General features: G+C 47.2%; 1 protein-coding gene across 2 annotated transcripts in view; it reads right to left on the bottom strand.

The window, feature by feature from the left end:
* The window catches only part of DIS3 (DIS3 homolog, exosome endoribonuclease and 3'-5' exoribonuclease), an 859,785-nt gene that overhangs the window by 645,919 nt on the left and 195,244 nt on the right, over positions 1-18,622 (bottom strand). For both annotated transcript variants that reach the window (XM_069639429.1, XM_069639430.1), the window contains 3 exons: positions 17,757-17,870; positions 17,515-17,652; positions 2,351-2,497 (listed from right to left, as the gene is read on the bottom strand). In XM_069639429.1, the coding sequence (XP_069495530.1) occupies positions 2,351-2,497; positions 17,515-17,652; positions 17,757-17,870 (399 nt within the window). The remainder of the gene's footprint in view (positions 1-2,350; positions 2,498-17,514; positions 17,653-17,756; positions 17,871-18,622) is intronic.

Here is an 18,622-nt window from a genome sequence, read left to right as displayed (position 1 = left end):
AAACTCGTTCCCAGCTGTCTTTCCATTCCACTCGTCAAGCAAGTCCTCCGATCCCCAGAGTGCCCCATGCACCCCTCCGCAACATTTGTGTCCAATGCTAATAAATGTTTGTTCGCCTCATATGTGCACTATGAAGCCGTGGGTCTGATTAGCGTTCTCCAGGCTCCCTAATCTGCTGTAGCCGATTGTTCTTTCAGTCACCGTTCCTGGTTCTCTGTCTAACATGGCACTGAATTTTGTGTCTGCCTATGGGTAGAAGTTCAGTGACTGCTGGTTTCCTCTACGATTGGCTGCGCAGTCTCGCTGTTAATCCTCCTTTGTTCCAGCTGCACCATCTTGTTTCCACCGCAGCCTGGGTGCTTTCAACTTTATATCCTCATATCTTTATCACTTTCCTTCCGATTCCCTCGAGCGTAGGTCCGCTGCATCCCCAGTATGTTCCCACATCTGTGGGTGTTTTCAAGACTCGTCTGCCAGGTTTCAGCGCTTCTGCTTGCCAGGATGATAAACAGATCCACGGGAGCCCCCAGGAATCACAGCCTACTCCGTGGTCATGTAGCCACTGAAAAATTATATATGAAAAATATTTTTAAAGAAAGTTCCTATGTAAATTTTTGTGCAAATGAGGCTCACAGTTTTGACATCGGGGCATCCATTTTGTGAAATGAAGCAGCCTCCTCTGTTCATGTTAAGCTCTGCTCTGGTGGCAATAATCAAGCAAAAGCCCCCTACTGGGAGCTTTTGCTTACTGCTTCCAGAGAGCAGAGCTTAACATGAAGAGAGGAGGCCGCCACAGTATTTGTCTTGACTGTCATGTTAAGTTTTCTATGCTCCTCAAGCCTTCGGAAGCACAGAAAATGTAAAATTAAAGGCACAGCAATTATAAATACTTCGCCTGCCGAGTTTTCATAATTGCTGCAACTTTCTTTTAAAAAGTTTCCCGAGCACGGGAAACTGAAAACTAAAGACGCTGCAATTATGAATACTCTGCAGGCTGCCAGCGAAGTATTCACAATTGCCTGGACTTCTTAAAACAAAAGGTGCAGCAATCATAAATACAACAAGGTTGTATTTTTAATTGCTGGTAGTATCGCTTTAACTCTCCCAGGCTCCCCCGGTTCGGGGGGAGCTCGGCAGACTTGAAACAAAAGGCACGGCAATCATAAATACAAAGCTGTTACATCTCCCTAACATGAAGCCCTTAGTTGGACTTTAGAAAAACTATCCTAACAACTGCCACCAGCCATTCAAGGTAACTTGTAATTGTAACAAAAATGTTAAGCAAGGGGATAAATTGTATCCGCCCAGCACCCCACATAAGGTGGGGTGTGCTGGCTCACTAAAATAAATGTAAAGGGGATGAGAATCCCACGTTACTTCTTGGGAACAATAGTTCATCGTAGAGGTAATAAGAGAAATTAAAAATGGAAGCCCAACGGGCCAACCTAGCCCAAACCCAAAAGTTGTTATGTCTCTCCAAGCACACACTATGGAGAGACATAAAAAGGTCACCTACAAAAAGAGTAAAAGACTAGTTGAGAGGGGAAAAAGATTCCCACTCATCTAGAAATAAGGGAAAAATAATCACAAAGTCCAGCAAAAAGTCCTGGGCTTGACAAAGGTCAGGAAAATGTATCACAAATGAAAATCCTACCCAACTAGTATGCATTACAAAAGTATATGGTACTCAATTTACTGACTAGGAAGGATGAAAATGTGCTGTTGCATTTGCACGACTGGAACATCAGTCTTGCCGTTTATTAAAAAAACAAGTTTGTTAATGAGGCATGCTGTAGTGGAGGCCAGGAAATTGCATCCGATCTTCCTATGCCTTAGACACTTATGCTGGCTCCCATACAATGGAAATGAGTTGAAGCACCTCGACAATGTCTATAGGACCCATTGCTATTGCGCCCTACATTACCTCCTCTGCAAAATAAAACTGCTACTACCTCAGACTGGAAATATCATACGCCAAAAAGACTGAAAACATACATTCTCAGCTCAGCTTGCAAGCGAGTGACATCAGGCATTAAGCACTAACATTGATACTGACCCCTTCGGGAAAAATCGTAAACATAAAACCCACCCCTTCAAAGAGATGACTAAGGCATCCACTCAAAGCATGAAAGCAGCTACACGTGTAAATGCCATGGGTGACTCAAGACCAAATGCCTTTGTGTGCCTCTTGCCATGTCCAGAGCTCTGCTAACAAGGAACCAGTATGTGGTCAGTGCTCTAGGAACAATACTGTAATTAAACTAAGGTAATTTTAGCCACCAGCCTATCTATATCAGGTACCTTTATGACACTTTGCAAGAAGTTAACAAATGCATTTATGTTTCCTCACCTCATCTTTAATACGCCACGGCATCTGTGGGAGGAAACTGAGAACAGCTTGGGAGAAAGGCTGGTGTGGCACATCGTGTTCAAGCAAAAGAACTTCGGTCTCTGTCTCCTTATCACCAGCAGTTCCCAAATTCCTGACAAAGTGACCCTAAAAATCAAATTTGCCAATATGTTTAGAATTGCACTTCCTTTAATGTTGTCCACATGACTTTCAACTGCTCTTAAAACATCTGTAGGTTTAAACAAGTATGCTTCCAATCTATTTTTAAAAAATATATAGATATTAACATTTTTCTCAAGGTTACAGACATTGCATAGTTTCTGAATGTTATTCAATAATAAACTAACCAAACCGCCCCTCCCGCCCCTCCTGCCCGTCCCAACCCCACAATACAACTGGTGCACTTCTGGTTGTACTACTGATCTTACCATCTTAAGAGAAAAGCTAGGGCTAAAAAACATAACACCACACCCAGGATATATATCATTCATTGATGTCAGTCTGAGCTCCACCTTGTGAATTACCATAATTAATCTGATTGTTCCACCAGAGAGGAACCTCAGTGTTCCAGTCTCCCAAAGGTGTGCACTATTTTCATTGGCCTACTGGAAGGTCTATCTATGCCCAATCCTTTATGCAAGGTTTCGAAAATCCCCATTTCAGAAGGAACATGCCCCATTCCTGATGAAGACCCCATAGAGTCGTTAACCATAGCAGTCAAAAAAGGGCGCTAGAGAGGTCATCCAAGATGGCTGCAGGCCTGTGAGCTCCGAGCAGCCCAAGATCTCCAGGAAATATCCTGTGGAATTCCAAAATTGCCTCAGCCACTGCAATGCCTGACGGGGTGCCTGAGTAGGTGGGGGAACGCCCACAGAAACTCTTAGAGTCCTGGGTGCCACACAGACCACAAACAAGTGGTGGGCCTCACCCGTGCATGGTGTACATCAGGACGTGACCAGCCGGGCGAGACATGAGGCGCGGGAGCTGTGCGGCAGTAACGAGAGGCAGAGGAGATCTACTTGCGACCCCCTCCGATTGTGGACATAAGGGTGAGAGAAGGAGAGAAGACCTGTGTGTGGAGCGCTGTAAAACACAAGAGCCCGGTCGGAGCACTGGAAAAGGGTGAACGAGACCTGTGTGAGCCACCCCAACCACCGGAGCACTAATAGCCAGAGCGGTAGGGTGCCCTGGAGATGCTGCCCGCAAGCCTGATGGGCCAACGTGGACTCGGAACGCCAGCACACGGATCGGAAAGTGTCCCACATTGGGAATGCAGATCCAGGAGTGTGGGACGAGATACGAGATCCCGCTCGCGCCGAGGCCTCATGGGGCCCGTAGAGAGGGGGAAGACCATCAAGGTGAGAGCAGCTCCTGCCCCGTCTCCTCCTCTCCCCCTGGCGGTCTGCGGGATCTGTAGACTTGAGAAGATAACAGCGACTCACCGCAGGGCACAATCATTCTGCGGGCTGCACTCTCGTAGACAGTAATACACACTTGTGGGCATGAAACTGGGCGTACTTGGACGTGAGAACATAACTAACCGGATGGGGCCCACACCCAGACGAGATCTGCCTCTCTGTTCGTGTGCCCACAGGTACTCCTGCTCACAGAAATGCCTACACTCCCTGCGCAACAATTGAGAAAGGGGGGAGGCACGAACAGGAGGCCCCCACCAAGGTCCCTCCCTGCATGGGAAGGGGGTGGGGTGTATTAGGTAACAATTGATGCAGTCACACTGTGTGAGACTACACAATGGTATTAGGTAACCCACCTTTTGGTATAGGTCTGTACTACACAAGTTGGTAATGTGACTGAGCAGACACGCCTATGTCAAAAGGGGTAAATGTGAGCTGTAGCAATGAAATTCATCAATACAAGTATCCAAGTAACACTTACACTCAAGGTTTCAGTTATAAATAGTTATTCATTTAACATCAAGTTTTAAATTAGCATTCTTTAAAACGGCAATTTTTGTAACCATGAAAATATAGTTTAAAAATACTTTTCAGAATCAGAACAAGTTAGTGGATAATCTTTGTATATGCTTCTTACACAATTCCTACACCCGGAGGTGACTTCAATCATAGGGACAGTAGAACAAGTTACTTACCAACTGGTAACGTTCTTTCGACTGGAATGTTCCTCCAACGTATTCCACATCTTTGACTTGTAATGTCCACGGCTGTGTTACTTCGGAAACTTTTCGGCAGAGGGCATCCTGCGTCGATGGCGTCGGGTAGATATCCCTCGAAGGCCTCAGTCGAGGGCGACATCACCAGATGTTATAAATAAGACGCATGGCGCCCGTAGCCTCAGTTTATGTTTTTTTCCTCCATAACGTGCAACATGCTTGTACCCAATGCTTGCTTAACTGCACATAGCCTTGAGGGAACGTAAGCTGCAACAGCATAGGAAATTCTCCAGAGGGGCAGGCTGGGAGGGTGATGTGGAATACGTTGGAGGAACATCCAGTCTAAAGAACGTTACCAGTTGGTAAGTAACTTGTTCTTCGAATGGATTGTGTCCTCCAACGTATTCCACATCTTTGACAGACTCCCAAAGCAGTACCAGAAAATGAAGGAGGGAAAAGAATTTATAATACCCAATCAGATGGCTGAATAAAGAACCACTTTACCAAAGGCCATATCTTGACCACGGATCGTATCCAGGGAGTAAAGTTTGACAAAGGTGTGGATAGAAGCCCATGTCGCTGCGTCACAAATATTCCTAATAGGAACTCCCCCTGAACGGCTGTGGAAGTAGCCACGCCCTTAGTGGAGTGAGCTCTCAATCCCTCAGGAGGGTCCTTGCCCGCCAATCTGTAACATTCAGTAATATTGAGGATAATCCACCTGGACAAGGTCTGTTTGGTAACAGCCTGACCCAATCGGTGTCCAGCACACCCCACAAAGAGTTGATTGTCCACTTTGACCCTGGACATCCTAGAAATATAAAAGCTCAGAGCTCTCCTAGGGTCCAACCTATAGAGTAGCTCCTCTTTCTTACCAGGATGAGGAGGATAGAAAGCAGGAAGTACCACTTTCTGGCTCAGATGAAACTCAGACACTACCTTCAATAGAAAGGATGGACATACCCTCAGTACAGCCCTATCCTTGTGGAACACAGTAAAGGGTGGCTTAGATGAAGGTGCCTGTAATTCACTCACTCTGCAAGCGGATATAACCGCAACCAAGAAAACCATCTTGAAAGACAACAGTCTCAAAGGACAAGAGTGCAAAGGCTCAAATGTAGCATCCATCAGAAATTTCAAGACCAAATTCAGATCCCAAACCGGCACCTGAAACGGGGACGGCGGGAACACATTAGTGAGCCCTTTTAGAAATTGGGAAATTAATGGAATCTTAAAATAAGAACATTCTTCAGACGAGCGCTTGAAGATAGCTACCGCAGCCAGGTAACTTTTAATGGTACCCACTTGAAGGCCCCTGTGGGCCAAAGAAAGCAAGAAAGTCAAAACCATGGGAATGGAACACTGAAAAGGATCGACATTGTGTCCTCTGCACCAGTCGCAAAACTTATGGTAACAGGTACAGGGATTTGGTTGCCGCCACCTGGCCGAAAGCAACACCTCCATCACGTCATCCGGGAGGTCCCAATCCTTATATCTCAACCTTTCAGATACCAAGCGTGAAGGTTGAGTCTTGACCTCTGGATGGAGAATCCGACCACTCCCCTCGTGCAAAAGCAGATCCTCCCGGTAGGGAAGACGGCGTGGAGGGCAGGTGAACATTTCTAGAAGGTCCAGGTCCCATGCTCTCCTGGCCCAATCCGGAGCAATGAGGATCATGTGGGATCCGAACCTCTGCAACCTCCTTAACACTTGAGGAATAACAGGGACCGGAGGAAACGTGTAAAGAAGTGGGAATGACCAATCCACGACAAAGGCGTCTCCTAAGGCGCCTCTCGGAGGAAATTTCCTTGAGCAGAATCTCTTGCACTTCCGGTTGGCACTGAGCGCGAAGATATCCACTTGTGGGGTTCCCCAAAGGGCGAAGATCTCCAGAAGGACTTCCTGAGCCAACTCCCACTCGTGAGAGACAGTGCTCTGCCTGCTCACAGCGTCCGCCGCCGTATTCTCCTCTCCGACCAGATGTACTGCCGAGAGTGATCTCCCCTGCTGGATTGCCAAGAACCAGAGCTACATTGCCTCTCTGCACAACGGGAGTGACCCTACCCCCTTTTTTTGTTGAGGTAATGCATGGCCACTGTTGTCCATCATGATCAGGACACTCTTCCCCCGAACAGACGGCAGAAAAGTCTTCAGGGCCAGGTTGATGTGGAGTTTGGACTCCGACGGAGACCAACGACCGCTGGCGGTCAAATCATCAGCATGAGCTCCCCATCCTGTAAGGGAAGCGTCCGTCACTACTGTCACCTCCGACCACGGTTGCGAAAACAGCTCCCCCTTCATCATGTTCCCCTCGTTGGCCCACCAGAGAAGATCCTGTGAGACCGAGAGTGGAATCTGAACGGGATCCGGCATCTTGCCTGAGAATTGTGACCACTGCATCTTGAGGACCCATTGCAGGGATCTCATCCTCAACCTGGCCTCTGGCACCAGAAAAATGCAGGATGCCATGAGGCCGAGCAACCTTAAGAATTCGAAAGCCGGGAAACACTGGGCATGTTGAAATTTGCACACCATCTGCACAATGTGAAGAGCTCTCACCTTGGGAGGTGAGCACTTCCCCAAGGATATGTCCAACACTGCCCCGATGTACTGGAGCTGTTGAGAAGGTGTCAGATGCGACTTCTTGAAATTGAGGGAGAAGCCCAGCTTGTGGAGGGAGCAGCAGGTGAGACCACAATGATCTATTGCTTGCTCGGGAGAGCGCGCACCGATCAGCCAGTCATCCAGGTAGGGGTAGATGTGAATCTCCCCCCCCCCTCGCCTGAGATACGCAGCCACCACCACCCTTAGCTTGGTGAAGACCCTTGGGGCCGATGCCAATCCGAATGGAAGAACCCGAAACTGAAACTGCAAGCTGCCAGCCGCAATCCTCAGGTACTTTCTGTGCTTTGGATGAATCGGCACATGAAAGTAGGCATCCTGTAGGTCCAGAGACACCAACCAATCCTGAAGTCGAAGGGCCTGGAGGACCCGAGAAAGAGTGACCATCTTGAACTTGTCCTTCCTGAGAAGTTTGTTCAACCAACTCAAGTCCAAGATGTGTCTCAAACCATGTCTTTCTTAGGAATCAAAAAATATGGGGAATACCATCCCTTGTTCCTCTCCGCTACAGGCACCAGTTCTATAGCGCCTTTCTCCAACAGGGTCAAGATTTCCTGCACAAGGAGCTGATCCGGAAGCGACATTCCCCGGTGGATTGTCGTGAAGCCGCTTGAGGGAGAGAAGCCAGTAGCCGTGAGCTATTGTATCCAGAACCCACGCATCCAAAGTAATAGCTCGCCATTCTTCGAGATGCTGCGAGAGTCTGCCCCCAACCGGCGAACAATGGAACATGGTCTCATAGTTGTTTTGGAGCGGCTGCGGCAGAGCCTGAAGGCAAAGAGGCTGCTGCTTGAGCGGCTTTGGCACCTCCATTTCTCCCGACCACCACAGGTACTTTTATGTTGACCCCTTTGACTGGCGGCTCCTCTCGTCCTACCAAAAGAGGAGTAGAAAGGAAAGGAACCTCCCCTCCACTGCTGTCCCCCAGGATGAAAAGGCAGAGGTTGACGCGCAGCTGCGCTCAAAGATTTAGCAGCAGCTTTTGAGTTCTGCAACCTCTCAAGGCTCTCGTTAGCCTTGCTGCCAAACAAATGCGCGCCATCAAAGGGCATGTTCAAAAGACGGGCTTGCACATCCGGAGCAAAACCCGACTTCCGCCACCACGCAAATCTGCGTATAACAGTGCTCGCAGCCATGGACCGCCTAACTGCCAGCCGTGTTCAATCCCGACTGAAGGGATTCACACATGGTATCCTTGCCATCTTGCACGAGAGCAAGGAACCCATCCCTTTCATCCCCTTTGGGAATATGCTCAGCTGCAAGAGAAACAATTCCACAGAGTGTGTGAAAATCTTGCCAAGGCACATGTGGAATTGGCAGATTTCAGCGCCATACTCCCTGCAGAAAACACCTTGGGTGCCCAACCGTCGAAGCGTTTGTCGTCCCTATCAGGAGGGATGGTAGGGTACGCTGCCTGCCTTGAGGTGGCCGTAGCCACCTGAACCACCAAACTCTCGGGAGTGGGGTGAGATGAAAGGTAGCTGGGGTCGCTACCGGAAGAGGGTATTTTTTGGTTAACGATTTGTTAACTCCCCAAAGAGATTCTGGTGACTGCCAAGCAGCTGCCACCCTTTTCTGCAAGATCAGATGAAAAGGTAACACCGTGTCAGAGGACTGACCTTGATCCAAAATGTCCATTAGATCATCCTGTACAAAAGCCTCAGGAGGACTGGAATAGCCCAGATACTCTGTAACCCTAGCCTCATGGCTCAGCTGTAGGATGACTCAGCATGAGCCCCAGGCTCAGGCCTGCCAAATTCCACCTCCGGAGAAGTGTCCAAACCACTGGCATCATGAAGACATTGCCTCAACTCTTCCAATTGACTGTGTCCAGAAAAGACAGGAGCCACATCAGGCTCAACATCGAAGTCTGACCGCTCCTCCTCCTCCTCATAGATGTCATCCAGAGGGAGGTAAAAGTCCTGCCTTGGAACAGAAGGGGGTCTGGAGTCCACCACAGGCCTCACCGACTTGGAAGTAGCCTTCCTTGGAGGAACCCAATCCCCAGTAGCAGGGATCTCCATCAGTACATTTCGAGCAAAAAGTCCCAAAGGCATCTAGGGCGCCAAAGGCTTCGGCGTCGATAGTGGGGCCGAGGGCTGGTGCGAAGGCAAAGCTTCGATGCCGGTATAAGATGGACACGGCACCGACTGAGTCGACGCCAACCTTGAGCCCTTATCAGGATTCTGCGGTCTTGCTGGAGACAAGGACCGAGACCTGGAAGCACGTCTCTTGCGACTATCCTGAGCCTTGTCCGAACGGGACCTCGAAGGTTCCCAATGAGTCGCATCGAGGACCCAATCCCAAAGGCGTGCGAGCCACAGATCGAGACTGTCCCTTGCCGGCTTCATCAAAAGGCACAGACGGAACTGTGCCCTGCGATTGAAAAATCACTAACATCTGCTCCCTGAAGGCAGCCCATTCCTCCGGAGTGAAGGACTTGGTTGGACAAGCCACTTTCCTCGTGGCTCCATCCTCTGAGGAGGACGGGGAAGGCGACCAGTGACGGGGCTTCCTAGAATGCCAAGACGAGGAGGACGAATGGCGGGAACCACTCCGGGACCGAGACTCCCGGGACTCCTTCCAACATGGAGAGTCGCCCCGCGAATCTTCGGTGGACATCCCCTGGGACCTAGATTTACGGGACTTACTGGGTTTAGAACCTCTACCTCCCTGAAGCTTTACCTTATGCTCCCGCAAGGCCTTAGCAATCAGCGACTGGCATTTGGAACAGTCGTTGGTGTCGTGACTCTCGCCCAAGCACCACAAACAAACACGATGGAGGTCGGTAAATCAACATTTTCGACTTGCAGTCCCGGCAAGTCTTGAAGCCAGACCGTGGAGTCGGAGGGGTCGAAGAAGACCTAGTCACAAGGAATACTTGAGGCGCGCCGAGTCTCCGAAGCAAACACATTTGCAGCAAAAACGTAACTGAGGCTACGGGCGCCGTGTGTCCTATTTATAACATCCAGTGACGTCGCCCTCGACGGAGGCCTTCGAGCGACATCGACCCGATGCCATCGAAGCAGGACGCCCTCTGCCGAAAAAGTTTCCGAAGTACACAGCTGTGGACATTAAATGTCAAAGATGTGGAATACGTTGGAGGACACAATCCATTTGAAATCCTTGTTAGGCTAGAGAAAGATGTGTGTTTGTCACACCCCTTTTTATTTGAGAACATGGTGTTTGGGAAGTTTTTCTAAAGTCCTACTGACAGTAAGTCTTTAGTAAGCTATCCCAGTGGTTTGTAGATCCAACTCTTAGTATCAGTCTGTACTAGCTCAGGACCTTGGTAGTGTGGAAGAGCAGTCAGGCTTATTTTAAGAGGAAGATGTGAGCTTTAGTTAAGTACTCTGAATCTTAGTTACAAAGGTACAGCAAAGAAGCACTTACACATATTTATATAAAAGATATATATTTATTATATTTACACCAGGATCACTTTAAATAGTTCAGATGTTTACGGTACAACACTTAGGAATATTAGATAATACACTTCAAAGGGCACTTTCACTTTTGTGTTTGTTCGTTGTTACAATTGTAGCAACATTAGAAAGGGAAAAAGACGAGTTTTTCGTACTATCGTTAATTGCGCACTCATGCGGTTTTCAACAGATCATACGGCAAAGCATTTACTCTGCAAACACATACAGAAAAGTCACTTGAAGAAAGGGAAATAAGTGGTTCGTGCAACATGAGCTTAGTTCAAGGTTCTAGAGACGCTTTCTTCGCCTGGTAAGTCTTTAAAGTCCCAAAACGCACCCGAATTAAGGCAGTTCGGAGTCCTGACAAACAGCAAATAATGAAGAGTTGCTGCAGATTTCTACCAATGTCTAAAGTTATTGAAGCAGCAAGTTAGCAACTAAGCAGCAGCTTGGGTCAAAGATAAGAGGGGGCTTCCCTGGACACATCTACGTGCACTCCAATGCTCTGGAGCGACTTCTTGTAATCAGGTAAGCAATACCTTTTTCCCCCACAGTACCTTTGGTTTGAAGAAAGTGTTTGTGTTGGTTCCTCCACAATGTAGCAACTCTGGACCCGACCTCCGGATTCCTTGGTCTGGTGACGAAAGGCAGACAATTGACGGTGTCTTTCAGCAGCAATCTCGAGAAAGGACCTGTAGCACAACTTTCATCAACTTCGTGGTTCACTCTGTGTTTTTGGCACCTTTTCAGCAGCACCAACAGAAGACACAGATCGCCCGGTCAAGCTTCTTTGCTTCCTGCAGTCCCACACTCTGGTGAGTGGGTCTGGGCAAGTTGGATCTGACTTCTGGAGTGTCCTTACAGGCTCAGCACAGATTTGGACGGTTACGGCCTTTCCACAACGATGCACTCGAAATGGGCAGGTCTCCTGGTATTTGGGTTCCGCAGCTCTGGAAGCTCCTAGGACCTCGGGAGATGGCTAGTTTCAAAGTTTGTTTTCTAACTGGTTGTTCCCACAAGCCAAAGGGAAGGATTCCTCTTTGGAGCGCCTCTGTCGCATAGAAACTAGGATCAGGCCAGCAGGAATCGCCTCACGGTCTTGCAAAGGGTCAGCAGGCGTCTCTTGTCGTCGTCTTATTCGGTTACTTCTGTTTCCAGTGGTCAGCTTGCTTTACACTCCAGAAGCCTAACCTTTTATACAGTTCCAGCACGCACTCCTCTGCAATCTCTCTCAGCATTTTACAGAAAGGGGTGTTTGGCTGTCCAGTTTTTAATTTTTACTTATCGACTCCCGTACAAAGGCAGTGTAAGGAAGGCATGGTACCAAACAGTAAGACAGACGCAAGTGATCACAGTTCACGGGAATTTATTGAACTTTAATTGGGTTTAAAAACGCCCATCTAATCCTAAATCTAAAGATGGGAGCCAACTACGACCATCAAATGATAATAACGCAGTCCTATTCGAGTCTGTCAAAATAAAAAGGGCCTAAACTAATAAACCTATGGCCAATCCTTACTTCCAATTACAAATAGTGTGTGAAACAATTGTTACGACAGTTGAAGTCGACCTACGGGGTTAGTGAAACCATTCAACTGAGGCAGTACAAGACTCCACTCGTAGTATAAGGCTGTACCACCTGAGTTCATCATAGCGTAGACAGAGCAGCCAGGCTCATCTTAGAAGGCAGAGAGGGTTGTAGAATTAGTACAAATTAAATTGTAATGCAAATGGTCCAAAAAAACACTGAATTTAATACAAGTAGGCCCAGATAAATCTAGGGGTAAATAAGTACCATCACACATTATATGTAATCACAATTATAAAAACACAACACTATGCTTGAAGGTGCAAAGACCAAAGCATACACCTTATTTGCAACACCTAACAGTAGTTCTAGGAAAGTCAAACCTTTTCATGCACATTCAGTATAGGTCACACCTATTCTTGTTGAGTAAAAACCAATGGTTACTTTCAGATTACAATTGAGTAATTCAAGGGTAGTAGACCCTACCAGTTTTACAGTGACGCTCAGTAACAAATCACATAGTCACCTGGACAGTATACGTTTTGTGAATAGTGGATGTTAGGGAGAATTCTCCAAAATTTGCTAATTCCCTTCACCTTAGAGACCCCCCCCAGCAACTTTGCTGGATTTTGAGGACTTGTTTTTTTTTTTACCTGGAGAGAGTGTGACCCTTGTTCCCACTCTCTCATGTGTTTTGAAATGTGTTTTCTTTGGTTATGGAGTTTTAGACAACTCCATAGGCAACATGTTTTCATTTGTGTCACACAGTACCCTCAGTGCAGTGGCACAGGGAAATCTTGTCAGGCTTTGCCAAGGTTTCAATACCTTCTTTGGGATAAACTACTGTTTCCCAGAGTAATTAAAGTGAAATTGACTTTACTAGTCTTTTTAAATTCCTAGACCCAGCACACCCTATCTTACAATAGAGTGCCTAAGGGGTTACCTAGTATCCCATGTGTCTAGATACTCATGTAGCAGTCAAATGCTACCCTTTCCTCTCGAAGTGGCAGTGGTTTTACAACAAACTACGTTGTTTCCCGACCACGAACACCGGTAGCGTTAAATCGCAGGAGGCATGTTTTTCAAGATGGCGTCGGAGCCCCCTCTGTAAAAACAGGGCCGTCTTCTTTTATCGCCAATTCTTTGTGGAAAGGTCGTTCTAGAGTTTAGCTCTGCGCGGCAAACCAGGTTTGGATCCTTTCTTCATTCGCCTTTGGCGGGCTTCAAGAGTGAAGACCGCCTCTGGCACCCGAGTGTCTGGGGTGGGCAGGAAGTGAGGGAGGTGCCCGAAACTCCCTGTGTTTAGTCTCCTAGGAGACCCAAATGCACTCTGTGGTGAGTGGCTGGCTGACCGTCCGGCAAAGACAGCCACCCTGCTGGGTGAGTGACAGTTAGGCTGGAATGAATGGGAGAAAACTGGATAAAAGACGAGTCTCTTGGCTTGGAAGGCAGAGTCGACCACTGGAACAAAAGAACCGAAGACGAGCTTGAAGAGGACGGCTGCTTCAACTCCTGGACCGTTGGTTTGCCCGGTGAAGCCCTGCTGCAGGTCCGAATCGCTAAGTTCATCTCGACAGAGAAGCCCTCCAAGGAGGACTTCTCCCTTTGAGTTGGTGGGACCAATCAACTCGACACTAAGCCACCTGGATACCATTCTTGGAGCTGGCTGTATTTTCCTCAGAGTGCTGCAGGAAACTGAATAACAAGGGAGAGGGACACCGCTTGTGTGCTTGACTACAGCTACCGGAATTGAAGTTTGCCATTGCCATCTTTTTGACCAGTGTCAGATAGATCTGTTATATCCTCTTCCACTTGTGAAGAGTCTGATTCCCTGTCCTCCCCTTCCTCCTCACCTCTTATTTTCCGGTGTAATGCAAGCTTCGGATTATCCTGGGTTTGAGTCTTCACCTTTTTTTATGTAGATAAGGACAACCGTGAAAGGACGCCACAGTGACACCCAATGGGTGAACTTTGGCTGCCCTCAGCCGTTGAACAGTGGGGAAAAAGCCAGTGGCATAAAAAGCCCCAGTAAGGTACTCCTCTGCTGATGAGATGTGTTGCGATCAGGAAACTCCAGGGGTAGAAAACAATAACGTATGAACTGCAGTTGAGTGCCAGAGAAACACTGGTAGAAAGTTCCGGTAGTAACAATTCAATCGAGGAAGAGGCAAGCAATCCGTTGGACAGGCAGAGGTGGGTACACAGAAAGAACAGGATAATGCCGATCAGGAAAAGGCAAGGCAGTCCGTAGTACAGGCGGAGGTCGATACACTGGATGACAGAGGACTGAAGGCAGGGGGGGCGGAGTAGAAAGGAGTGAAAGAAGACGAGCCTGAGGGAAAACAACACAGAAGGAAGGGACGGGCGGAAGACGGGAGCGGAAAAGTAGAAGGAGGAAGGGCGAGGGTAACAGAGGCGAGATGATAGCTGGAAAGAAGAAAGGGATGAAATAGAACAGGGAGACTAGAACCGGGAAGGAGACAAAAGTCTGAGGAGCGAAGTACAAGGAGTACGACAGCGCAGGCGATCAGAGAAACTGTTCGTTGCAACGCATCCGACTCCGGAAGTGGGAGGCTAAAGAGCCGGCGTCGGAATGTGCGGGGCAAAAGACTAGACCCGTACTCTGCGCTTCGCCGTGCGTGAAGGAACCAGCAATGGCTTCCATTTAGACCAAAGCCGCCAGGTTCCCTGAGGTGTGACAACCAGTCCCAGTGCAGGAGTCCCCCGACGTCCTCGCTCTTGTCCCCACGACTGAGGCCCAGGAACAGCGAGATCTGCAGGAACCGCCAGGAACAGAGGTCACCAGCTGCATCTTTTTCTTCATTTGTAAAGGTACTGTAAAACCAGACTTGTAGTACTTACCTCTCGCAGTGAAAGTTCTTGAAACTTTCCCAACTCACAGGCCTAACCAGCTTGTGACCCAACATATGATTCTTCTTATTACAAACTATTCCTGAGAACTTTGGCAGAGACGTTTCAGTTTATCTACCAGAACTGCTTTATCCTATCCAAGACTTTAGCCCATTGACTTTGGCCTAGCCTACTGAACTGAATTGACTTTTCTGGTGAACTCAAAAAACCTGCACTGTCTAAGAAATAACTGTATTCTTTCTATGTTCTGATAACCTGTGCCTTTTTGCTCCTCCTTCAAAGTATTCTGAGCGTTCCCCAGCATCAGATAACAGCGCTTTCCTCACCAAAGTCCCATGCAAAAGCAGATGAGCGCAGTAGAAGCCTCAGGAAAAATGAAAACAGTGGAGAAGCAGTGCCAAAGCAGCACAAGACCGTCACCAGCGGGCTGCAGAGGAAACGAAAAACACCATCAAGAACACCATCAAGAAATGAGTAACAAAGGGAACACCGGGGCGTATTGGCAGCCACACCAAACTAAGATAATTACACTTAACAAAACCAAGAAAGAGACAGAAAACGAATGGTTTAAAAAAACAGAGAGCAAAAGACTGAAAGAGCAGTTTTCAAAGAGGGGAGACTGTTAAGTTTGTCAATGCAGGTTGACAGCATATAAGAGAGACACTAAAGAGGCAATATACATGAAACCAAGTATATTAGCCAGGGGCTAAAGAGTGGAACCAAAGGTGAGAGAGTGAACAGGAGCTCACATTTGAAAGAAGCCCAGGCAGTTGTAAATGTGAACAAGAAAGCCTGGTTGGGAAATATACCAGGAAAGTTGGAAGTGAATACGACACAAGGACTAGCCAACAAGGCTGTGTTGGTTTAAGAGACTTGGGGACAAAATAACCCTGCCAGGAGAATACACCATGTATCCTGACCACTCCTAAAAAGAAAGAAACAGTTTGAAGGTAACTTTTGTTGTTGAGCCAAGGAAACGTTGAGAACTGTTATTTGTAATCTAAGAAAGCAATGAAGAATCCAGCCTAAGCCCAACAGTTATAGGAAAGTATACATCCATACACAGACTATGGAGAGACATAAAAAGGTCACCCATAAAAAGAGTAAAAGACTAGGTGGGAGGGGAAAAAGATTCCCACTCATGTAGGGACAAGGAAAAATAATCACTAAGTAAGCAAAAAGTTCTGGGGTTGACAGGTCAGTAAGATATATCATAAATATGAAAGTCTTACCCAACAGGGGCACCCACCGGTACATTCAGTATCCCTCCTATTTCCCTATAGCCTTTCAGTGCATTTTTCCACAGGACTTTGCACTGCAGTAAAAAGGGGAGAGTGGAGGGTAACAGGGGGGCATGTAGGGCTAGGCCCAAATAAAAAAAAGAACGCGAAGAAGCAGGGTGTCCTGGATCCGGTTGAACCACAACTATTCAGCCACAGTCCCCAACTGACCCATGTCACACCTAAGCACTAAGGCTCCATTCAGTCGCAGTGAGTACCAGAGAGGTTAACAACTTATTCTTATACCCAGATGCGTTAACCTCAATTTTACAGTTTTTGTGTTCAACTTTTTTCTTTTCTATCTCAGAATTTTTAATCTTTTGGCTGGATTTGTCTCAGCCCGGTCCAGCGAATCAGCTGCGAGGATGCCTTGAGACTGTGCTGCTGTATGAGTGGCAAAAGTTTAAAGTTGATTGGGGACAATACGGACATTTTAGTGGGGAGACCCATTCTGCTCTCTCTCTTTGGACTGCATCTTTTTAGCCCCCCTCTCTTGGTTCTTTCATGGCACCGTTGTCATCAGCGAGTGTTTTAGGTGTCAAGCGCTCATCCTCTCTCTCTTGAGGCACAAGTAGCGTCTGTCTGCCAATCTGGGTACTACAAACTCAGGGTCTTGAGATGGTGCTTTTTTTTTCATTCCACCATGGCTGCATGCACCTGCAGCAGCCTCTTTGGTGCTCAATCAACGACTGCAATTCCCTCTACCGAGGCCAGCCACTATCTGGTGCGTCGCCTCCAGCTCTTGCTAAATGTAGCAGCTAGACTGTTAACTCAGATCCCACTTTCTATGCACATTTCCCCTGCCTTGAGCCAGCTGCATTGGCTTCCTGTCATTCAAAGAGTCCAATTTAAATCTATGTGCATAGTGCACCAGGCCCTTGATAGCATTGGAGCGGAAAACTTGCTGCTCAAATTTTGCCCGTATCTGCCTAATTGCCGTTTGCGGTCTCAGGAATCTCTCAGGAATCACTTACCTTCAAGTGTTCGGCTGAACAGGGTGGGTGGTCGCGCTTTCTCCGTTGCCGCAGCTAAACTGTGGAACTTGCTTCCGCAGCCGTTACGCGCTACTAAGGACCACCTATACTTCCGTCTCCTACTGAAGACTTTTCTGTTTAAATACATTTCCCTCACTGCCTGCCTAACTATGCCTTCTGTTATAGCGCCAAGATGTCATTGGGCATACGTTGTGCTCAACAAATGCCAATAAGATACAATACACATTTTTACCTTTCCCCCTAAATCACAAGAAATCTATGGAAAGTTAAAGTAAAGCATCAAACAAAAAGAAAGGGCTGAGCGAAACTTACATTAGGATATCTGGAGTTTTTGGGCCAACCATCTACAGCAACAATAATTCTCTGTCCTTCCAAGGCATCCGCTTGTCGGGTCTCGATTCGTATTCTAGGAATGGAGCGATCAGCCGGCGTGAATAAATGTTTTCTTGCCTGTCAATAATACATCAATCATTGCATTGGTGATACCTGGTGTACACAAGGAGGCAGCACATAAAAGAGCAACATTTCCAAAGTTTACTAGTGTTTTGGCTTACCTCCTTAATAAGTGACTTAGACAGCATGCCACAATATGGTCTCCAATTTCGCTTGATTATGCCAATAACTCGTCCGGAAGGTTTTGACATGCTCTTTATCACTGTGGTTTTCAACTATAAGGCAACGATTAAGAGAGGCTATGATGGAGGCCATGGACCTTACATGATGCACATCAAATAGAGAAGAACAAACAATTTCCTGATACAAGCCAATAGGGATTATGACATCATCTGAATAATAATGCAGCATAGTTCCAAGAAGCCGTCCAATGGGCTTCTGAGATTTCTAGCTACTATGCCAACAATATCTAAAATGCTTGTGCAACTTTATTTTTTACTCAAAAATGTATCACAATTGAACATAACATGTTGGGACAGAGAAACACAATCTAATGAAGGTATGAATGATGTCCGTTTTACAATATTTAAATGTTTTTAAGTAAATCCTTACATGGTTAAAAAAAACAACACCATACAGCCATTACAAACAATAAGCCAAGTTAATTTAATGTTTTTTATAAACTCTCTTTCTATGGCCTTGTTATTCGTGGTAGTCGTACCTCCCTCTACTTTGACTTTCAGGATTGTTTTATCTTTATTCTCCCTCCTCAGCATTCTGGCCAGGAGGCGGTCTGACCTATTAGCCTTGATATAGTACTTCTGCTAAAGATGCAATAAATTGCGTTCTGCCGCCCTTGTCTGGATGAGGTCCATCTGCCCTCGTAGCGCCCTGTATTCCCTTTTTATAGCTGGCGTCTGTGCTGAGCCCATCTTGGCCATCACTGCCTTCAACCTCTCCGCTAGCTGCTCTTCTTGCAGACTCATCTTCCTTTCCCTTCTCACGTTTATAGCTATGATCCTCCCTC

Source organism: Ambystoma mexicanum, chromosome 7q (genome assembly GCF_040938575.1).
Source record: "Ambystoma mexicanum isolate Mex_15411 chromosome 7q, UKY_AmexF1_1, whole genome shotgun sequence".
NCBI lineage: Eukaryota > Metazoa > Chordata > Amphibia > Caudata > Ambystomatidae > Ambystoma > Ambystoma mexicanum.
Note: the sequence above shows the minus strand (reverse complement) of the source record. Positions and strands in the feature narration are given on the sequence as shown.